Source organism: Microcaecilia unicolor, chromosome 2, assembly GCF_901765095.1.
Source record: "Microcaecilia unicolor chromosome 2, aMicUni1.1, whole genome shotgun sequence".
Taxonomy (NCBI): Eukaryota; Metazoa; Chordata; class Amphibia; order Gymnophiona; family Siphonopidae; genus Microcaecilia; species Microcaecilia unicolor.
The window spans coordinates 356715401-356738892 of NC_044032.1; the positions used below are offsets into that span (position 1 = coordinate 356715401).

Here is a 23492-nt window from a genome sequence, read left to right on the forward strand (position 1 = left end):
CTAATCTTTCAATATCTTTCAATATCTTATAGCTGCATACTGTAACAGCATTTTAGCAATATAAAAAACGTGCATTGTAGCACACACTTATCTTTAAATAGCGGCAGCCTTTGACCGCAGGAGAACCTCCACCGACATGGCCAGGTTTCGCAAAAAGCTTCCTCAAGGAAGAGGCTCTCTATAAGATAAGAAAATCCATAAATTTCAAGAAAAAATATAACACACATGAGTCAGTCACATCGCAGTCTCTTACTATAACATAGTTCAAGCGCTCCCGCATCAGAAAAATATGGCTGCAGCGTCTAAGCGCGGACCCTGTGATTAAATAGGCTACAGCTGATCAGAAAACACACAGTATGATTGGACACAGAAAAAAGGAAATCGCCAATCAATTTCAGAATTTAAACCCTCAGGATGCAGCGTACCAAGTTGAAAAATCCAACATTGCGCTTTAAAGTTTAATAGCTGAACCAGGTTCTCTCCCTCCCACCCTAGCTGTATATGGTCTATAATCCTCCATTTAATGTCTGTAAGCAGATGATGATGGTCCAGCCAATGCTGTACAAGTGGAGCTGACTTCTGGAGAAACAGCAGCAGAAGTGGCTGGGGTGAGGGATAGGGAACAAAAATGTGAGGATAGGCATGGGACGGGAGAGAAAGAAAGAGGGGAGAAGCTGGATGGAAGGGAGAAGAAAAAGAGGGGAAATGCTGGCAGAAAGGGGGGAGATAATGGATGGAAGGATGGGGAGAGAAAGAGGGGAAAGCTGGATGGAAAGAGGAAGAGAATAGATTTAGTGAAAGACTGGAGATTAGGAGGGAGGGGAATGGATGGAAAGTTGGGGTGAAGGAAAGAAATGGAAAGCTGTAGATAGATGCAGTAAAATGAGAGAAATTGGATAGTAAGAATGAATTGAATCCTGACAAAAAGGCAGAAGAATAAATTGAAGAAAGCCGAAAGAAAAAGGAAGAGTGAGAAATGGTGAGTGTTAAGAGAAGATGGAGGAAAGCAGAAACCAAAGCTCAAACCAACATAATTAGAAAAGTAAAATAACCAGACAACAAAGTTAGAAAGTTAATTTTTTTTCAATTTCATGATTAGAATTTGGAATATCCATTTCAAAATCTTTGGTGATCAGAACTCGAGGGTCCTTGGTTGAAATTTGTTTGAGGTAAGGGGTACTTGAGTTGAAGTTGAGAAACACTGGCCTAGACAGTTCTCAGAGGGTACTGAACACAGTGCTTTTCAAAAACAAAGCCTAGCACTTACACAGATTAATTTTGGCCATGTAAATTGCTATAGAGCTAAAATTCAACCAAAATGGGATGGGACAGGGCAAAAAGCTTTATGGGAAAATGCTGAAATTTAACTTATAACTTATGCTTTCAACTTTGAAAACAGGTGGCACGAATAACTACGTTATGAAATTATACAAAAAATTTATGTATAATTTGCATTTGGTGGCCAGCTGACGATTGACTTCATAGTTCCTTAACCAAAATAATAAAAAGAAAAAAAAACCCTTTTACCTCTACTACTCTTTTACAAACTGTGCAAGGTCCACTTTATTAAGCCCAAATTATTTCCCGCTTAATCCTTTCGATTAAAATAATGTTAGCTTAGATGAAAGAGAAATGATACAGTACATTAGGACATGTCTTCCCATATCTTTTGTGAGGACTCTACAGCCAGGTGCTGATGTAATAAACTGTGCATTAGAACAGTGTGCTGACCTTCAGCGCAGAGTGCCCTAAAGCATGCAGAGGATAATTTTAAAAGGGGGTGCCTAGTTTTAGCTCCTAGCCAAATTCAAGCAGGAAATAGCAATAGGCAAAAACATCCTACTCCTCCAATTCGACATGTCTAGTGCATTCAACATGGTAAATCACAATCTAATATAATAATTTGCACCTCCAACGTTCTGAAGCTGACTCCATGGCAGCGTGGCAGTGAAGCGGTGTAGTGTTGTAACCGCACTCCTGATCACTGCCCCGTGCTCGAGGGAACTCTGTCTAGCTGCCAGGGAAAGAAATGCAACGTCAGAAGGAGAAGGGACCAACCACTCGCAATCGCTCTCAGTTTCCGCAAACGGGAAATGAGGGCGGAACCAAAGGAACAGCTGAAACAACAGCCTGTCTGAAGCGGTGTCTGTACTTGCTGCACTTCAGTGTTGGCGGACGAGCAGGAGGTAAAACTTTTTAAACAGCACACGTCCTCATTGCATTCGCAGGCCACAGACACAGAGGGAGGGAGGCACTGGGCAGCGGAAATCGGAGGAGGGGGCGTGGATAGAGGGGGGGGCCTGAGATGAGGGGGGGTCCTGAGACAAGAGAGAGAGGGGGGAGGGGGTGGGGGTCATGAGATAAGAGAGAGAGAGGGGGGAGGGGGTCCTGAGACGAGAGGGAGGGAGTGGGGGGGTCCTGAGATGAGGGGGAGGAGGGAGAAGAGGGGGGTGGGGGGAGGGAGAAGAGGGGAGGAGGAGGAAGGGAGAAGAGGGGGGAGGAGGGGGTGAAGGGTGGGGTTGAGTGGGGAACAGGAGGGGAGAGGAGGCCCTGGAACCTTGCTAGCGCCTGTTTCCTTTCTGTTCAAAACGGGCCTCTTTTACTAGTATATTAATAAGATTACTAGATAATTTCAGGATTGGTGGAAACATACTAAGCTGGATCAAGGGTTTCCTAATCACAAAAACATCAAGTAAAATCAAACTCAAACATATCATCACCATGGAAAGCAGATTGCGGAGTACCACAGGGATCATCGATCCTCTTCAACCTAATGATGACCCCAGTAGCCAAGTCCTTATCCAACCAAGGCTTTAACCTTTTCATCTATGCAGACGATGTCACAATATACATTCCTTACAACTCTAAACTGACAGAAATCACCAACAAATAAAGATCAGCTTGAACATCATGGACTCTTGGGCAAATGCATTTCAACTAAAACTCAACAAAGAAAAAAACACACCGTCTCATCCTCTCATCTCCACACAGCGCTGACAACCCCACAATTAGCAACACCCCAGATTACACCCTCCCTATCTCAGACAGCCTGAAAATCCTCAGCATTACAATGGACCACTACATTGAGAGCCAAGTGACATCCACAACAAAGAAAATGTTTCACTCAATGTGGAAACTCAAACACGTGAAACAGTTCTTCCCGAGGGAAACATTTCGCAACCTGATACAATCAATGGTACTAAGCCATGTAGACTACTGCAATGGAATTTATGCGGGATGCAAAGAACAAACCTTAAAGAAACTTCAGACCGCTCAAAACACGGCAGCTAGGCTTATCTTCAGAAAAACGCGATTTGAAAGTGCAAAACCCCTGCATGAAAAACTACACTGGCTCCCAATTAAAGAACGCATTGCTTTCAAAATCTGCACTGTGGTTCACAAAATTATCTACGGTGAAGCCCCGGGATACATGACAGACTTGATCGACCTACCAACTAGAAACACATCTGAATCAACACGAACGTACCTAAATCTGCACTACCCAAGCTGCAAAGGACTCAAATACAAATCAACTTATGCATCCAGTTTTTCCTACATAAGCACACAACTGTGGAAATCATTACCAAAAGCCTTGAAAACGACGTACGACCACCTAAACTTCCGGAAAACACTAAAAACTAACCTGTTTAAAAAGGCATACCCTACCAATCCAACATAAATGCCTGATCTCTGCAACACAACAAAACTAAAATACGTAAGGGACATAACACAACTCTTCCATTGTACGATTCCCTAGTGTGGCTGCACCACATGAACTTTATCTTACCACAACATCACTTTGTATTTGTTTACACCGGAGTCTGCAAACGCCTATCCGGTACTATGTAAGCCACATTGAACCTACAAATAGGTGGGAAAATGTGGGATACAAATGTAACAAAATAAGAGGTGAAGTAGGAGTCTGCTTAGGCCCTGTTTATATAAAGACACATAGGTGTCTCTGTGTCTTTACAGAAGACTAGCATAAGAAGCAGAAATTGCACTTTGAATGCAGGAACGGACATTTACACCTGTTCAAGAGTAGTGAAGTTTGCAAGTATATTCGTTGATTAACGTATTTTATAATCTGTGTTCATACTTGTGAACTCTGCCTATGCTTTGCCCAAACTCTGCCCCTGTACATACTGACTGATAAAGTATATGCCATCATGTCTCTATGCATACTTTTACACCAGTTGAAATATAACCATTTATGCGCCTATGTGGGCACATGTGTTCAAATGATTTTATAAAATTACCAGCAAAAAAGAAGTGTAAGCTGCAACCACTTACAAAAATAACAAAAATAATATAGCTTACAAGATACTATTGCAGTTCTCTGCTCCAAGTTCAACCAAAGTTTTCATAATGGTGGAGAAAAAAGACCTCACAATCACAATACTCTTAAGCCCATTAAGCGCAGGAGTGAATTCAGTCATTTGTCAAAGAAAGAAAACACTCTGCCAAAATTCTCATATTCAAATATTGATACGTTATTAATTACACAGTCACTTTCACAGCAGAGTCAGAGCCATAAATAGTATCATGAAAGAGAAGTAAAATAACAGGATCAACTTAAATCATATAGTTCTAACAAAATTCATCTAGTTCTCAAAAATAAACTCCCAAACAACAGTTAGCTTTAACGTTCAAAAGAGCTGTCATCTCTGCTGGGGCACTTCAAGCTGCTGTCTCATTTATTTGCCATGGGGCGCTTCAAACTGCCTAACAGAAGCCCTGTTTTGCCTTATAGCTGCTTCAGGGAAGTCAACCCCTTTTTAGTCGAGACGTACAAACCAAAAACAAATCTCTGCTAAGTTGCTCTCAAAATGACCACTTAGCATGAAGGGTTAGGACTTGGAGGACTGTGAAGTGGTATCCTAGAAATCCTAGCATAACACTACTCTTTCTTTGGCAGGTAGTGAAATGCCAGAGAGTATCACAGGAGATATGGGGGAGAAACAGTTTGCTCAAATAGAGCTACTGCCACATTTGGCCTACCTTCAAAAGGAATGTGTGAGAAAGAATAGAAAAGTGTGTAGAAATTACTCTTGTGATGGTTGAATTTTACTATTGCTTTGTGTTTCTTTTGTAGACCAATGTATTTTCTGTTTCTGGGTATAACACAGAGCAGAAGGTAGATCATCAGAGGCATTCTGGATGCAGCACTCTACAGGAATCTGATCGCATCACCTATGCACTTTTCCATGAGAAGAATATGTCCTTGGTAGGTTTTTGTGGTGGGGCAAAAAAGGCTGTCATTTGCAACAAAATGTCATTCACCGATAATACTATGCACTCTTCTTAAAGAGTGCACACACATTTTCCTACCAGTGCATGCATTTGCGATAGTTGAATCTAAGACTGCTACTTTGCTCAAACCTATGACAATTACATTCTCTACTCCACTGCATAATACAGGTCAAATAGATAAAGATCTGGTGGCCTATCACTAAAATACGTTAATACCTTAATACATGTTATATCCTTTAACGTGTATTAAGTCAGCATTACTGTGCTTGAATTAATGTTGACATGCATTTTTTCTTTCTATTACAAATAATTTGGGGTTTTGTGTTAAAATATAAATTTACTGATTACATATGCTGATTAGTGTAATTTTGCGTTTAAATGCACTTGAAGATTTTACATTTTAAGTACACCTTAACAGAGATTTTCATGTGCACATTTACTGTGGTTATAGAGGATAATTTTATATAACAGGTTGCCTAGGTGGAGAGACCAAGTAGGCACTTTTTTTGGGCTTGTTTTATAAAGACAAATAGATGCCTATGTGTCTTTATAAAATGCAAGCACAATACCTGCAAACTTCATGGGTAAAATGAACCGCTTTAAATTTACATCTGCATGGAAGTAGATGCAAATGTTAAGTATGTGTTTTGTAGACAATTGGGTCAGTTTTCAGTGTGGTTTAAGCAGGCAGGTCACTTAAGTGAGCAGAGCTGCTAAATGTCAGCGCTACCACTTATGTGCAATCCAGGCAGTCCGGTGGTGGAGTCTGGGAGGAACTGGTAGTTATATGGGCACAAGCCATATTCAGTGCTGGTACCCGCATAGCTAAATGGGAAGATAGGATGTTACAACATTGCCCACCTAGCTGTGTGGGTCCTGGCATTCGCATAATTTCTTGATTGCCACCACTGTCATGACATTACGTCCCTGCTAGGTTCTCCAGCAGCCCCCTGCTTTAAGTCCCCTCCAGTCACCCTTCTTGACCCCCCCCCCCCCCACTCAGACTCCCACCTTGCAAACCACCCCAAGATAGGGGGCCTACTTTAGTCTGCAGTCGTCATCATTTAGGATTTCACAATTTTATTGATGGTGTATTTACATAATACCACAATAGTCATTATAGAACTAAGCAATATAACACAGTACATATAATATCTTCAAAACAGTATGAAAGTAAATCCATCTTCCAGTTTTCCATATGTAACATCAGATCCCTTCCCCCTCCCCCCCCCAAGTTAAACAAAAACAAACAAACCCATACATGGAGGACCAAATATAAATTTAGAGTTGAGGCACATGTGGCTCAAGTCCGGAAACCAACCCTGCATTCACCAAGACACTGCCAGATTGAGGCAGTCCAGCAGTTCACCAAAAGAAAAAAAAAAAACAGAATAGGGGATGAACACTCAAATAGAGTTCAAGATCATGCTCCTGGTCCTGTGTGGAAGGAACTGAATGTAAACATCCCACACTGACAAAAATAGTTTCTTACGCTTGGGGGAACAGTCAGCATGGCTTCATTCCAAAAGCATCAATGCGTCCATGCGGTTTTGCCAAGCCCAAAAAGAGGGGGCCTCCTCTCCCACCCAGGCACACAACATGACCCGCTTGCCCATGGCTCCTGCTTTGTGAATTAATAAGACCTGAGTTCAGTTGGAAATATGAAAAAAACTCATACTTATCAAGCAGCCAGCCTGCAGGAGAAAACGGCAGTTCCCAATCTAGCAACTTCCCCAAATAATTTGATATGTCTCTCCAGAATTATGCTGTTTTCGGGCAGCTCCAAAAGGCATGAAAAAATGAATTGTTATCTTGTCGGCATTTTTGACACACAGGTGTATCTATGCCCCCTGCTTTGAACTTTTGCTCTTGTGTAAAGTAAGCCCTATGTAATATGTAAAATTGACACTCTCGAATCTCAACACTCACCGAGATTTCTGAAATATGTTTAATCAATTTATGTTAATCAAGAGAGGCCGACATTTCAGTAGCTCATTTCACTTCTGTGACTATCTGTGCCACCTATGCGGAGCTAATGGAAGAAGATCCTATGTCTCCCCCGGTCGCCATGTTTGATTCGCTGTGCTGTAGTTTTTCTTTCTCTCGTTGTTGCGCTTCAGAAGTCATCAATGAGCATAAAAATCAGCCTTGTCCAATTTTGTGACTCTCAACTCCTTAGCACCTCCAATTCTTCAATGGAATTATTGCTTGTCTGCTCTCCTTGTCCATCTTGTCCTCTAGTTTGTAAGCTCCTTTGAGCAGGGACCGTCATTCTTTGTTTATTGTACAGTGCTGTGTAACCCTAGTAGCGCTCTATAAATGTCAAATAGTAGTAGTAGTAGTTTTAGCAAAAAAAAAAACTAGTTGGAGGCAAGTTTTGAGGATCAAGTTTCGGGAGCTCTTCTCACTAACACGTGCTCTCAGCAAGGCATCACATGACCAGCTGTCATCATTTAAAAAACATATTGACCACTGCTGGCTGAATATTAAGTGAAATGTGCACTAGAATGCATATAAATCATGACTTCATCCAAATTATGCCCCTAAACACAGCTATACCTGAGCCATGTAAAAGTTCGTGCCTACTTGTTATAGTGCATACGTTTTATATGGTGGGCTGTTTTATCAGTGGCCTTTTATGCATTTATATTGGTGTGAATAAGTTTTTATAAAATTACCCTCCTAATGTGCTCTTCACTAAAGGCTTTATATTCTTTCATGACTAGCATGCTAATGACTGAGCCCTTAACATGTGCCTTTATTCTCTTTGATGCATCAATTTTATCCTGCTCCTTTAGGCCTCCAGCTCAGTCAGAACCAGTGCTGGAATCCCAACATCATAAGCCTTCATTCATAATTACCTGAAGAGTTTTCCCCTATTTTTTAAAATTCCCCTTCCCTCATTGTACCTAGTCTGGTTATTACAGTGAAAGTGTTCTGCAGGAACCAGTCTAGATTTTTTTCCAGAACTTTGTAATCATGAATCCTAAGTCAAACCACGAGGTGTCATTCTTGAGCAATGACCATGGCTCCTTCCTGTCCCTACAGGTTGTGAGTGCTGTCTTCTCAGCATTTCCAGCCTCATCCAATCTGGGAGCGGAAAAGCAAATTAGAGATCAAATTAGAAGCTTTCTGTATAGTAGTTCTTGGCACTGCCACTGAGCCACCTAACCTTCACCTGCACTTTTGACTTATTTTGGTAAACAGGCCCCACAATGTATTATTTTATGACTAAGCTTCTGACAAAGAAATATGGTACGCTAGGTAGAATTTCTTTCCAGCATAATCTTATGCATTTCCTTTCTTACCCATTCCTCAAATCATATTTTATTAACTATTATTACTTTTTGGGGGGGGAAGGGATGAGGGGGAATGAGGATTGTTGTTTCTTTTATTCTATAATATGATAGTCACTTTAGGATCACAATTCCCTCTCCCTGGAGTGTGTGTTCTCTTGTCAGATTACCACAAAATTAAAGATGCCAGAGGACTAATTAACAAGGAGCAATAGTGCAATTAGTGAAAGGTAATCTGATGCTTGCCTGCTTGCCTCAGACAGCCTTGGTATTGCAAATAGTATGTTTAGCATGACAACACTTCCATATATTTTGATATGATGATAAACTTGTTTTATTGGAAATATGTTTACTAAACAAAGAAAGCATGTAAAGTACAAAGCGAGTCTGGTACATGTTTTGACAAAAATACCCACTGTCAACCTCCTCCTACTCCCCGAACTTCATAACAGGCAATAATAACAAGGTAACAACTTTAACAAATACATCAATTGTGGAGAGCCTAGCTCTCTACCTGATAACCACAACATGGGAGGAAAAATGAAAACAGTCTGAACAACCTCCAGCTCCTCCCCCCTGCAGTAACATTATAAAGGCAATAGCAGTAGGGTAGTATGGTGTCACCAGTTATAATTCCAGCTCATTAAGTATTAAGCTATATGCTCGGGATGGTAAAGATTGTATATAAATTCTCCAAATTGCCCAAAATTGTTTCTCATGCTTAATAGTTCGGTAAGCATCCTGAGATTCCATCACCATAAGTTTATGAAACATATTCCTCTAGTGCCAAAAGGTTCGTAAGTGGTCTAGGACCCAATACTGCAGTAAACATTTTTTTTACCAAGTACACAAGATTTATAAAACGAAATGCGTTCAATCAGGTAAGTGGTCCACAATGGTCTAATTTCCCAAACAGCATAGCCAACAGAGATGGAATGATAGTTTTCCCCAACAAGGACTCCAAAAAATGTAGTAATCTATTCCAGTAGCTCCAAACCAGTGGGCATAACCAAAATGCATTGGATATAATGTTATCTTGGCCCTTCACATTTATCACAGACAGAAGAGGCTACATAGCCAGCATAATAAGCTTGTTTCTGGGAAAAATTAGATCTAGTAAGTATACAAAACTGACACTGTCTGTGAACAGCACTATGCATCATAAATGGAATGTATTTAATAGCTTTCAAAAGGTCATCCCTTTGTAGGTGAACCCCAATCTCTTCACTCCATCTCCTTGGATGATCATAGTTCTTTTGTGGGGAGATTCTATCAAGAAGCTTATAAAGACTGAACACTGAGATTTGTGGTTGACTCGAGGGGGCAAAGAAACCATCCAGGACATTAGCTAACTCTCCTGCGAAAGGTCCCTTCAGTAACATCGTGATATAGTGAGAGATTTGCAAATAAATGAAAAGATTTGAGTTCCATATGACATAACTCTGCTGCAGAACAGCAAAAGACCTCATCCCAGTCTCTGGAGCCAGAAGATCAGACACAAATACAATTCCCAAAGAAGTCCAGCGGCAAAATACCGCATTGTCCAGCCTAGGTGTAAAATCTAAGTTTTCCAAAATAGGCAAGATGTCAGAGTGAGTATAATCCTGATGAAGAAGTGTTAAGAGAATACACCAAGTAGCCCACATTGGTTTCAGAAATACTTGTTTAAGCTCCTGGGACAAGTTAGCTTGTGGAGCATGGAGTAGGGGTGATAGGGTAGAAAAAGACTCTTTTCTGTGTGCCAAGGAGTAGAGTCCTCTGATCACCACACCCAATCACCAAGGTACCTTAAGAGACATGCAAGGTTGTATCTTTATATATTAGGAAGCCACAACCCTCCCTCCGTCCAGCAACCAAGTAAAAATTCCAGTTTAATTTTTGTTTTTTACCCTTTTCTAACAAAACTTAAATTTCTTGATGCAATATCCTTATATCATGCTTTCCAGCTTATTTTCGAAGGAGATCACCGGCCATCTTCTGACACAAATCGGGAGATGGCCGGCGATCTCCTGAAGCCGGCCAAATTGGTATAATGGAAAGCCGATTTTGGCCAGCGCCAACTGCTTTCGTCGCGGAGCCGGCCAAAATTCAAGGGGGCGTTTCGGCAGGGTACAGAAGGCGGGATGGGTGCGTGGTTACGAGATGGCCGGCTTCGCCCGATAATGGAAAAATGATGGCCGGCTCTGACGAGCATTTCGCCGGCTTCACTTGGTCCATTTATTTTTAGGACCAAGCCTCAAAAAAGTGCCCCAATTGACCAGATGACCACCGGAGGGAATCTGGGATCACCTCCCCTTACTCTCCCAGTGGTCACCAACCCCTTCCCACCCCCCCAAAAAAATAAAAAAACATTTTTGTGCCAGCCTTAAATGGCATACCCAGCTCCCTGACAGCAGTATGCAGGTACCTGGAACAGTTTTAATGGGTGCAGTGCACTTCAGGCAGGTGGACCCAGGCCCATCACCCCCCTACCTGTTAAACTTGTGGTGGTAAATGGGAGCCCTCCAACCCCCCCCCCCCAGAACCCACTGTACCCACAAGTAGGCACCCCTTCACCCCTTAGAGCTATGGTAGTGGTGTAGAGTTGTGGGGAGTGGGTTTTGGGGGGGATTTGGGGGGGCTCAGCACCCAAGATAAGGGAGGTATGCACCTGGGAGCAATTTTTGAAGTCCACTGCAGTGCCCCCTAAGGTGCCCGGTTGGTGTCCTGGCATGTCAGGGGGACCAGTGCACTACAAATGCTGGCTCCTCCCACAACCAAATACCTTGCATTTGGCTGGGTTTGAGATCACCGGCATTAGTTTCCATTATCGCCGGAAACCAATGCCGGCCATCTCTAACGCCAGCCCAAATGCTGAGATTTGGCCGGCTCCAACCGTATTATCGAAACAAAAGATAGCCGGCTATCTTTTTCGATAATATGGTTTGGGCGCCACTTTATGGTGCTGGCCATATAGATGGCCGGCGCCGTTCAATTATGCCCCTGTTTGTCACCTTCAGGGGAAGATGCTGAAGAAAATAGAGCCACCTGGGAAAGACAATCATGCGGAAAAGACTAATGTGACCATGTAGTGATAACGGCAAAGTATTCCATATAGTTCATTGTGCTGTAAAAGGGCAGGGATATTAGTACTATAGAGGGTCCCTAGAGTTTGCAGGCAAAAAGATACCTAGATATCTAAAGCCCTCCTCAGCCCACTGTAGGAGAAAGTCTCCAGCCCTCCTGGAGAGATCTAGAAGTGGATACACCCTCAGGTTTGTCCATATTAAGTTTGAAACCCAAAAATGCACCAAACTCCTGAAAACTCTCCAGTAATACCAGAAAAGAGGCCATAGGATTAGACAAATGCACTAGTAAATTGTCCGCAAAGACTGAGATTCTGAACTCAAAGTGCCCAGGCTTAATGCCAGTGATTTCAGGATTGGCAAGAATCTCCCTTATAAGCGGGTTCTGAGTCAGCTCGAACAGGTAAGGGAGAGAGAGGTTAGCCCTACCTAGTTCCCCAAAATATAGGAAATGGGTCTAAAGTGATACCATTGATGGACACCATAGCAGTGAGGGCATAATATAGAGCCTGAACAACGTTCCCAAAGAATCTCTCAATACCATATTACGAAGCACCTTAAACATAAATCTCTAGCAAACTCGTATCAAATGCTTTTTCTGCATCAAAGCCAATAAGGAGGGATGGGATGTGATTTGTGAGAATAACCTCATGGGAAACTAAAATTTGCCGGATATTTTTAACCACATGACATTCTCAAATAAACCCTACCTGAGGCTCAAGTATGATAGAGGGTAATATTTAGGCTAAGCAATTGGACAACACCATTGCACGAAGTTTGACTTCGTAACAAATCAGATATGGGCCCATACAATCCGGGAGAGTGTGTTTCTTCCCCGGCTTAGAAAAGACCACTATCCAAGTAGCCTCCAGTGACTTAGGTAGTCATTTATCAGAGATGATTTTATTAAACATGGCAGTAAGGGGCTGAACTATGTCAGAAAGTTAATAATTCGTAAAACTCTGCTCTGTAGCTGTCTGGACCTGGGTTTTTATAAAGGGCACTTTGAACAGCCCATTTCACCTTATCTTTCTCAGTTGAGCAATTCAACTTGGTAGCCTGAGCAGTAGTAACATTAGATAACTCAATACTTTCCAAAAAGGTGTCAGGATCTAAACTTTTTGAGGCCTCAGCATTGTAGAGCTGCTGATAAAATTCTTTAAATACAAGGTTAACCCCTTTATCTGTATTGATCAAGGTGTCATTTACATAGTAACATAGTAGAATACGGCAGAGAAAGACCTATACGGTCCATCCAGTCTGCCCAACAAGATAAACTCATATGTGCTACTTTATATGTATACCTGACCTTGATTTGTATCTGTCATTTTCCTTAAGAGCCCTTAAGAGTCACAACTCTACAAGATGAAAGTCCTAGGGTTAGCCATGAAGGCCAATAATTTGCCAGTTGTATGTCGTAGTTTATACAGTTAGTACTGGTAATAAATGGCCAACTTAGCCCTCTGATGGATACATTCATTTAAAGCTGCTTGTGTCGCTAGGAGCTAAGCTCTAAAAGAAGGAGTAGGGAGTGACACCACAGCGTTGACACAAACAAATCAGTTGATGTTCCAGCCTTGGGATAGTCTGATCGCTATGTTTTTTTCTTGGAGCTGCTGTATGCTATATCACATCACCCCTTAATACAGCTTTAGCTGCATCCCAGAATAAGGTAGCATCCGAAACATGCTGAGAGTTAAAATATTTGTAATCAACCCATTTGGTGTGTAAATATGTCACGTCTGTGGTCGTGACTCCTCTCAGACTTACCTTATTTCTGGGGGTCAGCTTCTGAGCTGGCTTCTGTCTGTCCTTTTTGAGTTAGTTCTGTCTCTGTGTGCTGGCTGCTTCCAGCGTGGCTCTAATTACTCCACTATACTGCACCTGTGTGTGTTGCCTGAGTTAGCTTTGTCTCTGTGTGCTGGCTGCTTCCAGCATGGCTCTGATTGCTCCATTGTGCTGCACCTGTGTATGTTGAGCCTCTCTATGCTTCAGTATGCTTTCTGCCTGTGTCTTGGTTTGTGCTCCCCTCGCCCTCTGGTGGCCAGAACCGGTGGCTGCCATAGACTGTCTTGCTGTCCCTACCTGTCCCAGGCTTCAGCTCATTCCGGTCCGGATCTTCCAGGCTGCCAGACTTGTCTTTCTTGTTTGTGCCCGCACAGCACCCATAGCTGCCTTGTGATTGCTGCAGCTGAGTCTCAGCTGCTGCTGGGCTTATTAGCCGTTTGGAAACTTCTGTGTTTGCCTTTGCATCGCCTAAGGTCCCTGGTATGCTGGTGTGCTCTGTGCACTTCTGCCTAGCCCAGTTTATTATCTGAGATTCTTGCCTGATTTTAGTCTAGTCTTTGTGTAGTGTATCTTGTACTGTATTGCTTGTTTCCCAGTCTTGTTTCTTGTTTTTCTGTCTAGTTCTTGGTTGTCTGTGTTTCTTGTTTAGTGGCTGCCTGGCAGCTTTCAGTTCTGTCTCTTACCTGTCTGTGTTTCCTTTCTTAGTGGCTGCTTGCAGCTTTCAGTCCTGACCCTGCCTTAAGCCTGTCCATTTCCTGCCTAGTGTAGTATTGTCTCTCTGTGAGGCCTAGCCCAGTTTCCTGCCTTGCTGCCCATGTATATTCCTTTCCCCTCTGACCCTTAGTCCTACCCTGTTCAGCCTAGTTCGTTTCCAGTTCCTGCCCTGTCCGGTAAGTCCTGCCGGCCACCTGCACCTGGGGGCTCAACCCCTGGGGAATGGTGGTCAAGTTCAGGTGAAGTCTAGCTGTCCCTGCCAGAGTTCTGCCTTGTCTCTGGTGTGGGGTGGTTTTGCCTGCCGCTGCCGCTCCTCGGCAGTGGCCCACACGAACCCAGGTTTTGCCTTGAAAGCCTGACAAAATATTCCATGACATTGGCATCAGTATGTAAGTCTAAAAGGAAATACCAAGATCTGTCCCTCTCCTCAGGCTCAAGTCTTCCCAACTCTACCCATACAAACACATGATCAGATATTGCAATTGAATCGATTGATGCCCTCATCACAGATGAAAATAAGCTTTGGTCTATTAAAAGATAATAAATCCAAGAATGGGTCATATGAGCCCATAGTGCAAAAAACAGAAGAATCCAGTCATCGCAAGGAAATCAACAGGAAACAAAACAGCGAAGATGACTAACAAAACCAAAAAACAAAACATCAAAACTAAAAAACAAAATATATTAAAAACATCAAAATTTAAAAATAATCATAAAATATGTATTAAAAAAATATAAATACATAAAGATTAAAAATTACATAAAAAAGACAACACTTTGGATGTAAAAATTAAAAAATCAACTTTATTAGCCAAACGATAGCAGGGAGAAAGGGACTCGACACAGCTGTATTTCGGCCGTACTGGCCTGCGTCAGGAGTCTATACAAATCAAAAAACATAAACAATGTAAAATAAACAATAGCGTATAGTAACATAAAGAGACAATACAAATATCTAAAAAATTGTACTATTGCAAGAGATATCTCCGACATGAGTAATAGTCAAATCAACATGAAACCAAACACAGTGAACAAATACTAACTTAATAAAGCTAATACAGATCAGTAGTGATTTTACTTCTACAAAAACCCATGTTATAGGGATATTGTATGGATAACAAACCTAAAATTTTACATTCAATTACAGTGTACATACACAGAATTGTATAAATATCTCTCTTTAAAATTAACTAACACATTAACAATAAAAATGACATCTGTCAATCATTAAAACCTCATAATTATGAATTCAATATTCAGTCTCAAAAGCTAATGTTAAATCAGGGATTCACAAGCTTTTAAAGTGAAGCTTTATATGAGCAGTATTTAATAATGTATATTTAAAAATAAATTGCATAGTTAATCATTGAAAACTCAAAAGTATGTAATCAATATCCAATAACAAAACCAAATATCAAATCAAGTATTCATAAATTTTTAAATTTTATAATAGAATCTTTATGTGAGCAATATCTAATAATGCATATTGAAAAATGATGAATGTTTCAGATCAATAAAAAATTACCATATTGGCTGTATAAAATGAAAAAAGAAATGCATTTTTTACCTTCTCTCCGTGTGTTGATTATTAATTCTATCCAATTGTGAAAACAATATATGTGTCTACAAAAGATTATGACATAAAGGAAAAATGTCATTGGGATCTTTGAAATGTATAAAAAAAATATATATATATAAAGGTACTCTGTTATTGATTAAAATGAAATCTCAAAGGGGTTTTCCAATGCAATGGTCAGCAACGTTGTAGCAAGGTAGCTTTAATTAAAGATTGCAAACTGCACTATTCTGATGTTAGAAACACGTATTGGAAGATGGCATATAAAATCAAGTATTGTCGTTGAGAGCCGCTCACCTTACCTTACTACTGGATGAGTGGCGCTAAACCCTACTCAAAACAATGATTCAAAATACTAGTCCAGTTTGATTTCATAGATCAGAGACGCTGCTCCGATTTTCTCCGCTCGACTTCGTTTCGAGTATAACTGAGTGCTACAGCATATATTGGTAAGGTTAGTAGATCTACACGTTATCTTCTATTTTATCCCTTTTGTTTTTCATTTTGGTTACACAGCGCGTTCTATAACATTGATAGTTGAGAATAAGGAAAACCATATTGTCACATTTGGATATGAATCATGAGATTATCGGATGTATCTTTCTATTACATGCAATGTTATAACAGCATTCTTTGGATTACAATAACATTAAGCTGCACGAACCGATACATTTCTATAGTTGTTTTCGGACACTCATTCCGTTTGTCTGTATAGATTAAATATGCTCTCCCGCTGATCATGGTTTTGAGTAGGGTTTAGCGTAATCTTTCATTAAAGCTACCTTGCTATAACGTTGATGACCATTGCATTGGAAAACCCCTTTGAGATTTCATTTTAATAAATAACAGATTGCCTTTATATATATATATTTTTTTATACATTTCAGAGATCCCAATGACATTTTTCCTTTATGTCATAATCTTTTGTAGACACATATATTGTTTTCACAATTGGATAGAATTAATAATCAACACACGGAGAGAAGGTAAAAAATACATTTCTTTTTTCATTTTATACAGCCAATATGCTAATTTTTTATTGATCTGAAACATCATTTTTCAATATGCATTATTAGATATTGCTCACATAAAGATTCTATTATAAAATTTAAAAATTGATGAATACTTGATTTGATATTTGGTTTTGTTATTGGATATTGATTACATATGAGTTTTCAATGATTAACTATGCAATTTATTTTTAAATATACATTATTAAATACTGCTCATATAAAGCTTCACTTTAAAAGCTTGTGAATCCCTGATTTAACATTAGCTTTTGAGATTGAATATTGAATTCATAATTATGAGGTTTTAATGATTGACAGAAGTCATTTTTATTGTTAATGTATTAATTTTAAAGAGAGATATTTATACAATTCTGTGTACACTGAAATTGAATGTAAAATTTTAGGTTTGTTATCCATACAATATCACTATAACATGGGTTTTTTTAGAAGTAAAATCACTGCTGATCTGTATTAGTTTTATTAAGTTAGTATTTGATCACTGTGTTTGGTTTCATGTTGATTTGACTATTACTCATATCTGAGATATCTCTTGCAATAGTACAATTTTTTAGATATTTGTATTGTCTCTTTATGTTACTATATGCTATTGTTTATTTTACATTGTTTATGTTTTTTGATTTGTATAGACTCCTGACGCAGGCCAGTACGGCCGAAACACAGCTGTGTCGAGTCCCTTTCTCCTTGCTATCGTTTGGCTAATAAAGTTGATTTTTTAATTTTTATATCCAAAGTGTCGTCTTTTTTATGCAATTTGTAATCTTTATGTATTTATATTTTTTAAATACATATTTTATGATTATTTTAAAATTTTGATGTTTTTAATATATTTTGTTTTTTAGTTTTGATTTTTAGTTTTTGGTTTTGTTAGTCATCTTCGCTGTTTTGTTTCCTCATATGAACCCATGACAGATGTGTAAAGTCTTGGACTCCAGGATGAAGGATGCACCAGACATCTATGACATCGAAAATTATACATAATAGAGGAAATCCCCCTTGTTACATCCTGTTGTTCTTTATGAAGGTTATAGATTTTGTCCATTTCTCTGCCACTATGTTAAAATCCCCCTGATCACAATTGCAGTGTGAGGTAGAAGATATGTTAAGAAGATTAAATGTTGAAAACATTTTTTGTTGTAAACATTTGGGGCGTAGACATAACATAGAAGAAGCAAAGGCGTTCTTTTCACAGTAACCTGAGCAATTATATATTGGCCCTCTGGGTCAAACACAATGGTCTGTTTTTGAACCTGTAAGGACTTACGAAACAAGATGTAACACCTGCATTTTTTTCCCCCTGAGCAGGGGCATCCACAAAAGTACCGACCCATCAGGTCCCTAGTTTTTTATGTTCTTTAGCTGACAGGTGAATTTCTTGTAGCTTGTTTTCTATGAAGACTCTAGAATTTTCTTCTGTTTAATGGGGGAAGGCATTCCCCTTACATTCCAAGAAAAGATTGTAAATATTAAGTAATTCCCATAGAGTAAAACAGTATCCTAGAGATGATAGTAGTCAAAACAGGGAGATGTCGTCCCAGCCTCTGACATCCCAACCACCGCAGTTTATGTAAGTGACACCGGGTAAACCACCATGTATTCGAAAGAGCCGGGCTAAATCCAAAAAGAATGACTTCAGAAGATTGAAGTTCTAGCCTAAAGGTGCTACCGTACAAAACAACATTACACTCATTAGAAATCCCACTATTCCCCCACCAACATACCTCCCTCTAATCAAACCCTCCAAGATCCCATTATACTAAGGCTAAACGTGCCTCATATCAATGGTCCTCTATGCCTTGAGACAGCTGATTACGAAACTCTGGCCAAAGTCAGTGTAATGGACTGACCACTTGCACATTACCTGTTCTACTTGATAATTAAGTTAAGTAAAAATTGTTTCCATGTTTGGGGATCCACTAATAAGTACATAAGTATTGCCATACTGGGAAAGAGCAAAGGTCCATCAAGCCCAGCATCCTGTTTCCAACAGTGGCCAATCCAGGTCACAAATACCTGGCAAGATCCCAAAAATGTACAATACATTTTATACTGCTTATCCCAGAAATAGTGGATTTTCCCCAAATCCATTTAATAACGGTCTATGGACTTTTCCTTTAGGAAGCCATCCAAACCTTTTTAAAACTCTTCTAAGCTAACCGCCTTTACCACATTCTCTGGCAAAGAATTCCAGAGTTTCATTACAAGTTGAATGAAGAAAACTTTTCTCCGATTCGTTTTAAATTTACTACATGTAGCTTCATCGCATGCCCCCTAGTCCTAGTATTTTTGGAAAGCGTGAACAGATGCTTCACATCTACCCGTTCAACTCCACTCATTATTTTATAGACCTCTATCATATCTCACCTCAGATGCCTTTTCTCCAAGCTGAAGAGCCCTAGCCGCTTTAGCCTTTCCTCATAGGGAAGTCGTCCCATCCCCTTTATCATTTTCGTCGCCCTTCTCTGTACCTTTTCTAATTCCACTATATCGTTTTTGAGATGCGGCGACCAGAATTGAACACAGTATTTGAGGTGCGGTCGCACCATGCAGCGATACAAAGGCATTATAACATCTTCATTTTTGTTTTCCATTCCTTTCCTAATAATACCTAATGTTCTATTTGCTTTCTTAGCTGCAGCAGCACACTGAGCAGAAGGTTTCAACGTATCATAAACGACGACACCTAGATCCCTTTCTTGGTCCGTGACTCCTTACGTGGAACCTTGCATAATGTAGCTATAATCCGGGTTTCTCTTTCCCACATGCATCACTTTGCACTTGCTCACATTAAACGTCATCTGCCATTTAGACGCCCAGTCTCCCAATCTCGTAAGGTCTGCTTGTAATTTTTCAAAATCCTCCCACGATTTAACGACTTTGAATAACTTTGTGTCATCAGCAAATTTAATTACCTCACTAGTTACTCCCATCTCTAGGTCATTTATAAATGTTAAAAAGCAGCGGTCCCAGCACAGAGCCCTGGGGAACCCCACTAACTACCCTTCTCCATTGAGAATACTGGCCATTTAACCCTACTCTCTGTTTTCTATCTTTTAACCAGTTTTTAAACCACAATAGAACACAGTTCTATGAAGTCAGCATTTTTACACAACAGTTTTGGAGTTAGAAGGGGTTTTTTTTTTTTTGGAGCCCGTGAAGATTAAACAGCCCGTTGATTTCTTTCCACCCACGTTGTTTTCGGGTGAGTGGTTGGTTGGGCATTCTGCTGAGGCTTTTTTCCCCTTTTCTTCAAAAGGAAATATTGAACTTCACAGCTAAAATATTCTGCAATGCACTTCACAGAATCATAGTCATAAATATAGAAAAATACTTTGGTGCCAGTATATGAGAGAAATATTAGAGGTTATGCAGTAGTGATACTCTCTTAAATCCTTTGTTGTGATAATTTCCTGTATTCTACCATCCTCTCCTACTTGTGTTCACATGCACACTTTGTGGCAATTGGCTAATTCCTTATCAGTAACGCATGCTCACAGCGTGCAAAAAACCATGTAGCAAGCTAGTATGAAATACCTGGTGTCCTCCTTCTCTGAACACATATTTCCATTGGAACATCTTGGACTTGTAGGGTCCTCAGTCTCTCATCACCACCAAGGTTATATCCATGTGTATCTTCCATATATGGGCCGCATAGCCTCATTTCCTCCCAAGTGTCACCTTGACATGTAACATGTACTTTCCATTAACTGAGAAACCACTGTAGCTTACATGCAGCTATAGGAATAAACTAAAAATATGCTGATAGCACCAAGGCTAGGAAAAATGAGGGCTAGCAGGGCCATATTACAGGCCTAGTAAAGGAAGGAATATACACACTATTCCCCCTCCTCCGTCAAAGATGAAAAAATGAAGAAGAGAGAGAAAGGAAGAAGAAGAAAAAATCCTACCCCATGTTAAAAGAACTCCATCTTCTCCAAGTGAGCATAGATGCAGGGATGCCCAGCTGTAAACATCCTATATGCATCTCATCACCGCGGTCATCCTATAGGTTGAAGAATAAAGTATTAGGTTTAAGGGATGTACAAAGCAGTGTCAAGCATCTGCTTCCACACGATAGGAGCCAGATCGCGCTCCTAATTGCATCCGAAGGTTGGATGTGCTAATGTCAATAACAGTCGGTGGTCAAAGAAAGCCAAGGTAACCCAACCACATTTGGCAGCCCCCCAAAAAAGAAGAGTGCAAATCAAGGACGGCTGTTTCACTGGTTCCCCAATAATCCGAGTAGCACCATAGGTAAGCATCCATGGTCCATGTAGCTGAAGAAGGGTTGGAGATGCATGTGAGAAATTCTTGTGCTGCCTGTGCCGTTTCAAAACTCCACTTTTGTCCATTCAGTAAAGCGAATTTTATTTGCTTAGTGTGAAGCATCATGCAGATGGTTATAAACACCTTCTTCTGAGTTTGCACAGAAACCGAGTAATCTTGAAAGCAGAGTATCCATTTACCATTATAGTTAAGTTCTTTGCCAGATCGAATAGCCTGCATTATAATTTGTGTATGAGCAAAGTTCAAGATATGGAGGATAACGGCTCAAGGGCAATTTTACGCCAAGCGTCTGGCCCCTAGGCTGTGTGCCCTCTCTACACTTATGGGGGGGGGGGGAAGTTCCTCAAGCTTTCAACGTTTGGGGAAGCCAAGTTTCTAAAAAAGGACCTCAGATCCCTGTCTAGCAAGGATTTAGGCAGTCTCACTAACTGTAGGCTGTTTTGCCTGGATCTATTCTGTAGGTCATCAGCTTTTTGTTCTAATTCATCAACCCGCTTCAGCATGTGAGCCTGGGTCTGGACTTGGTCTTCCAATGTACCTGTTCATTGCAGGTGGGCATCCAGCTCCAGCCCCAGAGCATCATTGTGTTCATGGGCTTCAGTGTGGTCGAAAAGTTGTTGGAGCTTCTTGTCCAGTGCGGCCTCCACAGCAGCAGTGATTTCCACTATAATTTGAGAGGCCAATTCTGAACCAATAGTGTGACTGGGTGCAGTGTGCGGGGCTGCCATCTTGGGCTCTGGCTCATGCTGCTTGTCCCTATCCTTTTTTAGCAACTTTGAGGCCATTAATATGTTGAAATGTGTGGAGGGCACCCAGCTGAAAGGAAGTGTTGATCAGATCTGTAGCTGAAAAAGATAAAAAATCTTCTAATTAAAGCAGATTATAAGCTGATGGAGAGGGGGCATTGAAGAGTAGCTAAATTTAGTGATTGCTGTGTTCCATCACGTCATGTGACCCCAACAAACTTGTTTTATAGGGCTGATTTTTTTCTGCATGTAAATCATTTCTTACATGTGGAAAATGGCTATTATGAAAATTTGAAGGGCTGTACAAATGAATAAGTAAATGAAGAAATTTGTGCACAAGTGTTCCAGGGGGTATAGTTTATGTGGAGCTGGGATGTACATTCGTGCTTTAAGTAAGAAGGACTCCATGCTCCCGTGCAGAGCAAGCAGGCATTTTATGCTTGTATTTGGAGCGGATTTTAGTTGCATTTGATGTGAACTCAGCTTTCAGCTGTTCTCTTCATCTTATACAATTAAGAGCAGACGACCACTGATGCAGGCGCTTTGCGCTGAAACACGGCCAGAGTCGGGTCAACGATATATGATGTACAATTAAAGGTTTTGCCCCACATGTGAAGGCTCCTGGTACTTTTTTTTGCTGTTTGGACTTTATTTTGTGCTTCGAACCCTCTCTTTGTTTTTTGTCTCAACTATCTACAAGTTAAACATTTTTTATGAATGTGGTGAGGAAGGGGGCAGAGGAGTGTACTGTGTTAACAGTGTTACAGGAATGGAACACCAAATGAGGACTGATTTCAGCAATTTATGACCTGCTTGGTGGGTCTGAATTAGAGGTTAAATATATGAGAGTGAGAAAGGGATCTTGAGGATGAGCAGGGTTAAATGTATTTGATAAACTCTGCTCGCACCTCTGTTTCCACAACACTTAAAGAAAATAGCTACAAAGTCCTGCATAGAAGGTACCTGGTAGCCACCAGGATAACAAAAATATACTCACATGCTTCAGCTGAATGTTGGAGGAAATGTGGAGAGGAGGGGGTCCTTTTTTCCATGTTTGATAGACTTGAAAAATTATTCAAGAATTTTCAGAGTGAGTTTTGAAGATGATAGACAATATTTTTGGGTGTAAATTTGCCCTTTGCCCAAAGATTTTTCTCTTAGGCCTAACCAGGCATAATTAGGATTGGGACAAGAAGGTAAAGCAGCAAGTACTGGAATGATTGACTGCTGCTAAAAATGCATTAGCTTATAATTGGAAACAAAGAGAGCATGGGTATGTGGATGACAAAATTATGGAAACTGGTTCTTATGGGAAAACTTACCACATGTCATATGACCTGCAACAAATTTGCGCGATGTGATGTACCAGATTAATCTGAGTTAGAGGGTTTATTTTCATATTTTTCCTTTGTCAAAAATGTACCTTATTGCACCTCATCGAGACCAATGATACAACTTGATGTGACTTCAGCTCTAAATATGTTAATGTTCTTGTGGATGAAGTTATATTGAATAATGTTAAAAAATAAATATGTATATATATATATATATATATATATATATATATATATATATAAGGCCCCACCAACGTTCTAATGAAGCCTCACTTCCGTTTTGCATGGTGCTGTAGATATCCAGTTTCACGAATCACAGGCAGGACTAAGGAGTAGGGAAACACGCTCCTCTCCTGCTGACTCTGCTGCCTGGGTTGCTCCCCCCCCCCCCCTCACTGTATCGTC

At 40.4% G+C, this 23492-nt stretch overlaps 1 protein-coding gene across 1 annotated transcript in view; it reads left to right on the forward strand.

The window, feature by feature from the left end:
- WRN (WRN RecQ like helicase) overlaps window positions 1-23492 on the forward strand; it is a 442993-nt gene that overhangs the window by 354434 nt on the left and 65067 nt on the right. The window contains 1 exon segment of the mRNA XM_030194495.1: window positions 5096-5227. Within this exon segment, the coding sequence (XP_030050355.1) occupies window positions 5096-5227 (132 nt within the window).